Source organism: Equus caballus, chromosome 7 (genome assembly GCF_041296265.1).
Source record: "Equus caballus isolate H_3958 breed thoroughbred chromosome 7, TB-T2T, whole genome shotgun sequence".
NCBI lineage: Eukaryota > Metazoa > Chordata > Mammalia > Perissodactyla > Equidae > Equus > Equus caballus.
In genome coordinates, this window is record NC_091690.1 from 77,303,100 (window position 1) to 77,312,705 (window position 9,606).

Consider the following 9,606-nt stretch of genomic DNA (forward strand, 5'->3'; position numbering starts at 1 on the left):
AACCAAGATCCTAAACACCTGAACAACATTGCATTCAGCTCCCTGCTTTGCTATCCAGAAACTAAGGTATTAAACAATGTACAAAAGTCAGTTTACTGGCAGGATTTTTTTCAGTCAGTAAGATATAGTGGAGAAAGATTTTGAATGTATATAAATTGTGTACAGTATTCTCAGAAATGCGGATTTGAGTTCATTCACCATGTTTAAAGGCAGAAGTATTGTGGGAAGGTATGAGGTTAGAAAATGTTTATTTCCACAATTCTCAGATTACAATTCAGTTTAAATTTCCATTATTACTACAGATATTTATAACCAGATATCCCTAAACAAACAGGAATCTGGTTCTGTTGCAGTGGAAGTCAGGTATGAATCACCTCCATGACAAGAAGAAATGAGGAAAGAACTAGAGAACAATTGCCCAGCATAGTCAAAACACTCTTACTTTTTACCTACCTTCCACCTTGTTCCTCAAAAGGAAAGTCTAATTGTTCTTGGTTCATTTCTGAACAGACTTAGTTATGACTATATTTCATCCATTTTTAGATAACAAAATTTGCCTGGAGGGATCCACTGCCATATGTAGAAAAGATCATGTGTTTTAAAGATTGAGGACAGTCTAGTGAGAAAACATTGTCATTGAGGCTTGGGAATGAAAATAGACAGCAGGTGATATCAAAGTTGTGATTTATAAATGATGACATTCATGTGTTAATCCTAATATTCCAAAATAGCTGTCCACACCCACAGCAAAATATTTGTTAATTTTCCTTGCAAGAAAAATAAAATTACAATGTATTGAGATCATTTTGTTTGTTTTAGAAAATTTCTTACTTATTTTGTGCTTAATAATGTATTACCTTGGTATGAGTGTGGATCTCTAACTGACAGTTTTATAAAGGTATTGATGATGGGACCTAAAATTATTGTGTAATAAGTAAGTCAATTTTCAGTAATTAAAGATATATGTATAAAAAGAAAACACAAAGGACATAAAGGTTATTTATCTCACATTTAGAAAAGATATTCTTCAGAATACAGCACAAGTAATCTCAGAAATACGCTGTCTATTTTTAAATTATGGATATCTATACTTTTCCTAATTTCTCTACTTGCTTCTGTTGCAGGGATACATACAATTAAGAGTTGACTGTATGAATGTATTAAGACAGACAAATGAATAGTGATATTAATTTTTCAACAACTTATGGCAATTTATTATACACTAGCCAAATATTTCTCAAAAATAAATTTCAATGTGTATTTTATTTCAATGGTAATCATATATATGGGAGACATATGCACATATGTACACGTATATGATTTTTATAGGTTTTTTATTTCTTTTAATGATATCTGTGGAAGAATTAAAATATAAAGTACACATTTACAAGCCTCACAGAAAACAAGTTGGTGACAATTTTGATATTTGTGGAAACAACTCTTATATTATAAACTTCTAATATTCTTTTTTCCAGTCGAAGGGCATACTAATGACATTAAAGTGAGAAATTAAGGATCAGCTAATTAGCTGCAATATAATTTAAATGATCATCCTATTTTTTAAAACTTTTACAGTCTACGAGCAAAGTGAGCAAGAGAACTTTTTCAGTACTTTCTAATGTTTTTATTGAGGAGAAACTTTGCCAAATTAGAGAAGAAGAAAGTTTAGTTCAACAACTTTAATTACCCTGTGTCAAGCGTTTCTTTTCTTTTTCTCAAAAGTGATCTTGTTCCAACACTTTCTTGCTTTCATTTCTGCATCGTCTCAAATTAGTATTTTCTCCAAAATTTTATGGTGTGTTTTATTATTTGGTATGGTTTCTGTTTACCAAAAAAATCTTTGTGCGTATCTTGAGTGTGGTTGTCTTTCTGAAAGACCTCTTTGTTTAAAATGTATTTTTCAAAAAATCACTCTGAACTAAGACCACTTTGTAGTGTAGTTTAAATAATTCAACCTTATTTCCAAAACCAATATATTTATTTTTCCCAGCACATACTTTTTCTGCTTTCTTAAGATTCCCTTTGTTTTCTCTATTTCATGGGGTTTTTTTTTTAAATGTCTGATTTCTGGTGACTTATAAGGTAAACGTTATGGTTTTGTTTCTTCTGGTGGTTCCTTTCTGCTTTCCAAGTAATAATATTTAGACTACAGGATTCATTTACTAATGCTTAAAGTCAGGTATAAAATATGATTTGGTAATTCATTAGTAGGTGCATTTATTCAAAAATATGTATTAACTACTAATATGTAGTGTCTTGCTATACACTGCAGGCATAAAAAATAATAAGTCCTAACATTAAGGGTTTTATTAAATTGTGAATGATTCAAGAAATAATAAGAATTTTATAATACTATGATGTTAAAATGGTGAAACAAATTCGTTCCATAAATAAATCTATTCCCTAACTATGTGCCTGGTACTCTGCTAATTACCTTATATTAAAAGGCTTTAGAGGTTGGCTCTCCACCCTCTCCAAGGGAGAGTTGAGTCTTCACGAAAAATGTCATACTAGAGGCTTTTGTAGCGGGGAGGGGGTCAGTGAGCAGAGAAGATTGCCAAATCACAAAGCTAAAAATATCAGTATGCTTTGAGTAGGAAATAGCACAGAGCAACAAGACAGACACTGTTCTGCCCATTTTGGTTTGTCAGAAACCTAAGCATGTTTCAGGACTAAGAGCCATAGAAACTCTTCCTGCTATGCCTCGAAATTTACTTAGTTGTCTTTTCTATCTGTTCTTATATGACTCTTAACATTTCTTAAGATAAGAAGAGATCCTTGAAGACCACTATCATGAACATGTTCATCCTATGTTGCTTCACTATTTCCCAAAAAAGTTGCCTTTTGCAGAACCTAATCTGTTATCCTTTGGTGCAAACACATAAAGATAAAACGGAGATGTAGGTAGAACTAAATAAAGAACCACTTGATATCTCTTTTTCATCCACTGAATGTTAACTATCATCTGATGATGGCTCTAAATTTATTGTGGCAAGAAACTTCAAGCAAGTTATATGAATTTGTATACATCAGGTGTGATGAAGGCCAAGGATGAGGATTCATAAAAAAGGTGAGGATTGACTCTAATATTGATATTTAAATGTGAGATCCTCAGTAGCCTTCTACTGTTTAACTCCAAGAACACTGGTAGCAAGTCATAAAATCCTCCAGGATGCAGACTATGAATTCTTTTCTGGAAAAATTAAAAGTCTCTGAGAAAGAAACCTATGAACACTGATACCCAAAAATGTCTCGAGTGAAGTGGAGCTCCCTACTTGAGCAGTCTAAGCAGATTCTACCAATTGATGAAGGTCACTCATTCCCTGGAGTTTTGAATCAGCTTTCTATAGCTTCTTTCTTAAGTGTGAATTAACATTCAATGACTACTAGACATGAGAAACTCCTTCAAAGTAAACGACAAAAAAAATGCTATAAAAATAAATAATTGAAACTTAGATGATATAGAAATTATATATATATATAATTCTCAGATTCACAAGATTCAAGAAAAATAAGATCTTGGATATTTGTGAAATTAGATAACAAAAAACATCAATATGTTTGGAAGATATCATTGAAGAATTTTTCTAGAAAATGAATCAAAAAGATAGAGAAATGCAATAGAAGAAATTAAACAAAAGAAGAGAATAAATCAGAAATTCAATATCTGACTAAAAGTAATTGAAATAAAATAATATGGACACAATTGGGAAGAAATGATCAAAAGTTAATATAAGGAAATTTTGAATGCTGTGGTTCATAGATTTATAGATTCAAAAAGCTAAGTTCCTGCACAATAAAAGATGTACATGCACACATACACCTCATCATCTCTACCATCACCATTAAATTTGAAAGCATAGATGTTTTAAAATTTTCTTAAATATTTAAAATCCAAAAAACAAATAAAGAAAGAAAAGAAGAGGAAGAGAATTCATGTAAAATGTCTCAAAATCAGAAGTATTCTCTTAGTATCTATACCTGAAGCTAAGAGATTGAGAATGTCTTCAAAATTCATAGTGCCTCCATTTACTCAATTGTAAAGTGTAGATTAATATAAGTACCTCCTGTGCTTGTAGTAAGGATTATATGAGTTAATATTTACAAAATCCCTTCAACCATAACTGGTATATTGCAAGCATAAATATGAACTATTAATTAAGAATAAGAATAAATACATCTCAATCACATCTGTTGTGTCATTAGTGAAGTAATCAATGAGCTTTACCTTAATAAATCATCCATAGGGAGATGTGTATGGTAATTAACATTTAAACACGATATTATAATAAATATCAATCAGAAGGATCATAACAATTACACTTGCTTATAAATTTGTGAGGATTGAATCAATGTCATTTTGTTTTAAAATAATGTAGACACAATATCTGTGAGAGAGCCTGGCACATAGTCGATGCCAAATAAGTATTCGTTGAATTAATTGATAAATTAAGGAATAAAAAACAATACATAATTGATTTAAACTATGTTTAAGTAAATATTTCCTGGCACTTACAATTTTTAGTTCTTTGTATTAAATGTGATATTTATCAGAGAGAAGAGACAGACATAAAGAGAAAGACAAAGAGGGAGGAACACCAGAACTAAAATTGTTTTTTCTATTTTTTAAACCTAGGAAGGTCAAAAAATGAAACAAAACAACAATAAAGCTAAAACCCTACAAGTTTCTTAACAATTATACCAGCCTAACCATGATAATGCTGAACCAAACACATGTGACACCAGCCTCTTTCATTCTTAATGGGATTCCAGGACTAGAAGACATGCATATGTGGATTTCCTTCCCATTCTGCTCCATGTATGTTTTGGCTATGGTAGGCAATTGTGGACTCCTCTACCTCATTCATTATGAGGACTCCCTGCACAGGTCCATGTATTACTTTTTGGCCATGCTTTCTCTTACGGACCTTGTCATGTGCTCTAGTACAATCCCTAAAGCCCTTTGCATCTTCTGGTTTCATCTTAAGGAAATCAGCTTTGAAGAATGCCTGGTCCAGATGTTCTTCATCCATACCTTCACAGGGATGGAGTCTGGGGTGCTCATGCTTATGGCCCTGGACCGCTATATAGCCATCTGCTATCCTCTGCGCTACTCAACTATCCTCACCAATCCAGTCATTGCAAAGGCGGGGCTTGCTACTTTCCTGAGAGCACTGTTGCTCATCATTCCCTTGATTTTCATCACCAAACGACTACCCTATTGCAGAGGCAACATAATACATCATACCTACTGTGATCAGCTATCTGTAGCCAAGTTATCTTGTGGGAATATCAAAGCCAATGTTATCTATGGTCTGATGGCTGCCCTCTTAATTGGAGGATTTGACATCCTGTGCATCACAGTCTCCTACACCATGATCCTTCGGGCAGTCGTCAGCCTCTCCTCTGCAGATGCCCGGCAGAAGGCCTTCAGCACATGCACTGCCCACATCTGTGCCATTGTTTTCTCCTACAGTCCAGCTTTCTTCTGTTTCTTTTTTAACCGCTTTGGGAGTCATACAATTCCTCCATCTTGCCATATCATTGTAGCCAATATTTATCTGCTTTTGCCTCCCACCATGAACCCTATTGTTTATGGGGTGAAAACCAAGCAGATAAGAGATTGTGTCATAAGGATCCTTTCAGGTTCTAAGCACATCAAATCTCACAGTATATGAAAGGGATGTATTTCAGGGGAGAGATGGAAGGGAAAAGAAAGAACAGCGATCCTCTGTTGGCTGCTTATTGAGTGTCTAATGATGCTTCTTGGGGGGGTGGGAGTGAGGAAGATTGTCCCTGAGCTAGCACCTGTGCCAATCTTCCTCTATTTTTTTGTATGTGGGTCTCCACCACAGCATGGCTTGATGAGTAGTGCTAGGTCCAAGCCCGAGATCCATACCTGCAAACCCTGGGGCCACCAAAGTGGAGTGTGTGAACTTAACCACTACACCACCCAGCCAGCCCCAAGTTGTATATATTTTGAAAATTGTTTATGATCAGCACTATTCCTGATGAAAAAAACATTGTACTAGTATGAACCATGACTTTACAGTAAAAAGAAACCAGGACTTCCTATCCAGATATGGGTGAGTCCAATCAAAAGCATGGAGAGGCAATCTCTAATAAAATGATCTTTCAAAGAACTGTAAAAAGTATCTAAACAGTAGACAAAAGGTATCTACATCTCATGAAATTAAAATTTCTCTGGCTAATTTGTCTTTGTCTTCACCTTTATGTTTAAGATATGGAGGTCAAATGTAAGCCACTGTGAACTGTGAACCATAGGTCATTAAAAATTCTTGAAAGCATAAAAAACAAGTATAATCTTTAGATGTTTCCTTAAATTGTCACCAAGTATTAATAGTGACCTCTAAAGAACACCTGTAGTCATTACACTGCAAGTCAAAAGATTTTGTGACTGCTTTCAGTAACATATTCAACTCAGAGTATGTTATGACAAAACTGGCTAATAAGACTTGTAATTGTAGAAATTAGAGTAACTTCAGAACTTTCAATAGCCACAATATAAGTGTGAAATCTAAGGTTTTAATAATTTCTATCTTCTATATTTTTTACAAGCCATAAAGTTGTGCTAGGTCTTCTGGTTAAAGTGATGGTAAATTTGGACCCTAAGTCAGGCTAACTCCCTAAGATCAACTATACCTCAGATTCTGTATTAGCCACATTATACTCATAATCTATTATATTTTTTTACAGAAACCCTTCCAATTTAAGATTTTTAAAGTTGCATGCTGCCAAAAATGCACATATAAATGTTCAGTTATAAGAACAGTGTTTTAATTATTGATGTTCTGTATTGCATTACTTCTATGACTTAGTTATCTTGCTTTGTTTTAAGGCTATGAGGAAATGCCAAAAGACAAAAGGTCCAACGTCAGTGCTCCCAGTACATCAACAGGTAGTCTTAAAAGTGTCTTCTGTAAGAAGGCTGATACTGAACCTCATTGACACCAATTCTCCCTTGTGACATCAAGGACTCTCCTCCTTCATTGATATTCACATGAAAGGTTAAGAAGGACCACTGGAAATATTCTGTTTAAGACCTACATCTTATAAAATATCCTTATAGGTTGAGCTTTTAATGCAATGACTTACCTTTAATATTAAAGAATGTCAGTACAGCATAATCCAAAACTATCTTTAAATAGCACATTTAAGGAAACTAGCCGCAAGACTGTTGCATTATGATTTAATCTATTGCACAAAAAAATTGAAATTACAATTCCTCTGGATTTCTAAGAGGAAGATTATGCATGCCTTCATATTCAGTTCTGCACTGTTACAGTTAAACCATTTAGTCAATTTTACATCATTATGAATCAGTTTAGAATTTCCATGCAACACCTCAAATTATATAAAATGGAAGCAATTTTTAAAGCTTTGTCATAAATCATTAAGCTTTAATTTAATTTAAAGCTTTGTCATTAAATCATAGCCTCAAGCTAATGATTAAAAGCTCTTTTTTATGGGCAACTTTGAGTTATAATGTACCAGGCTGCTATACTTTAAAATGTTGGTCACTGAGTATCATGGACTTGAACTGGCTTCTACTCCTAAAAAATGGTAAGTACTAACAATCACTTAAGGATGACAACCAAAAATTCCCTTCCTTCAAAATATTCAATTGTTTTTCTTATAAAATAAGATTTGTGTAACCAACTGCTTTCCATGGGAAAAGAAATATGGTAGTAGTGGGTTTAACTATTACACAATTATGCTAATATTTTATCAGTTCAAAAGCACTTTACAAGAAAATTTATAAGTATAGCTTCCAATAGGAATGTTCTACCTGGACTGGGTACCAAGCTCATGGATTTTAGTTTTTCAAGGAAAAACAGGCTTTCAGGTTAAACAATAATTTCTAACCAAAACTTTAACACCAATGATTCTCACAAAACATATTACAAATGACAGCATGAAAAAGAATCTTGCACAGTAACTCAAAGTTCAGCTCTACAATGCACCCTTAAACCGGAAGGACATTTGTATCTTGAATAGTCTCAAATTTCCAAATAAAGAATGTTACAAAGAGCTATGTATTCATATACAGCATTCAGATCAGAAACTTTTGAGCTAAAGCAAAGGTAAACTAACTTTCTTGAAACTTCTTAGATTCTACACCAACTAGACAACCTCTGCCCAGTGTGAAGACTAGTTGCATTCTTTCAAAAGAAAACAAAATAAACTCTAATTTGGTTTAATTGTGCAGCTTTAATTTTTACCTGCTGGCTTGTGTTTACAGCAGCTTTTAAAGACTGTTTTTCCAACTACAGCTACATACCATATCCCAGCTATGGCAAAAGATAGTCTTAGTTCAACTTTGCAGGTTTTGTTTCGGTCATATTAAACATCACACTTTAGCTGGGCAGAAGTTAGATGATTATTATCAGTCTATGAAAGATTAAATAAAGTTCAAAGCAAATTCAATTTTTCTTTAGGGAACAATGTAAAGTAACAATCGGTATTATATGCCTTTTATGATCGATTGCAAACCATAAAGAATTACGTCTTTATGCGTCACTATTCAAAGAGACAAAAAATGTGAACAGCTAAAACATCCTAAAGATGCACCAAGCTCATGAAATCTCAAACAAAACTTGAATGTTCTGTACATACTCTTTCGAAATGAAGTTATTTCCTGAACACCCCTCCTCTTCCAAACTGGTTTTCTATTTCCAGTTTGACCTAGGTCAGCTATGAGACCTAGAGAAGGATAACGACGGCTTGTGATTTCTCTTCTGGGACGGTGATCTCTCTCTCCTCCTCTCTCTCTAAAGGGACCTGTTCCGGCTACGGGAGAGGCTTCTCTGTCTTGGGGATCTGCGTCTAGGTGGAGGACTCCTCCACTGTCTTGAGGGTGGTGACTCCAAGAGGGAGGTGGGCTACGATTTTGACTTTTTTCATCATTCCACAGTACCACTCTTACTCGGCAGCCACATATTGCTCTCTAATCCAGCTCTCAGACAGCATCAGCCTCGTCTAGGGGATCCTAAAATTCAACAAAAGCAAAGGCAGGAGGGTTTCTAGCAACCCACACACTTCGGAGTTGTCCGTAACAAACAAAAGCTCGTTCCAATTCAGTCTTGTTACCATTGTTTCCAAGATTACCTGTATAAACCTTACAGTCCAATGGACAGGAATCATGATGCACGTCTAGATCATGGGTTAGAAATGCTGAGGCTCAAATCCACACACCCTCGTATGGGTCTTCCTGCTCCCCTCTTGCCCGGATCCTGCAGATGCGTTTGCTAACCCGGCATCCCGAAATGGGAGGATACCTTTTTAAGAGTACTGTTTTGGTCATGATAAGGGAAGGTGAGGAGTGGGACATTAAATGTCTTCGAATCTCAAAATCACTGACATGCACCACACAGTCTCTATGAATTTTTCACCGCCTCACCCCTGTGAAGGACTAGTCTCTTCATTAACCCAAATTCCCATGAACAAAAATATAATAGGAAACAGTAAATTGTTACAATAAATGAATGGATCAGAGAGAGATAATCTGTGTCTGGAAGGCATTTTGTCTTGTTTTCAAATAGTGACTGCAATTTCCACTTTGCAAGACAGTTATTACTTCCCTCT

At 34.6% G+C, this 9,606-nt stretch overlaps 1 protein-coding gene and 1 pseudogene across 1 annotated transcript; one reads left to right on the forward strand and one right to left on the reverse strand.

The window, feature by feature from the left end:
- Window positions 1–4,712: 4,712 nt before the first annotated feature.
- OR52N4J (olfactory receptor family 52 subfamily N member 4J) lies at window positions 4,713–5,678 on the forward strand. Its single transcript, NM_001391419.1, has one exon. The coding sequence runs from the start codon at window positions 4,713–4,715 to the stop codon at window positions 5,676–5,678; it is 966 nt and encodes a 321-aa protein (NP_001378348.1).
- Window positions 5,679–8,690: 3,012 nt separating this feature from the next.
- On the reverse strand, window positions 8,691–9,281 carry LOC100146283 (serine/arginine-rich splicing factor 3 pseudogene; annotated as a pseudogene).
- Window positions 9,282–9,606: the final 325 nt, after the last annotated feature.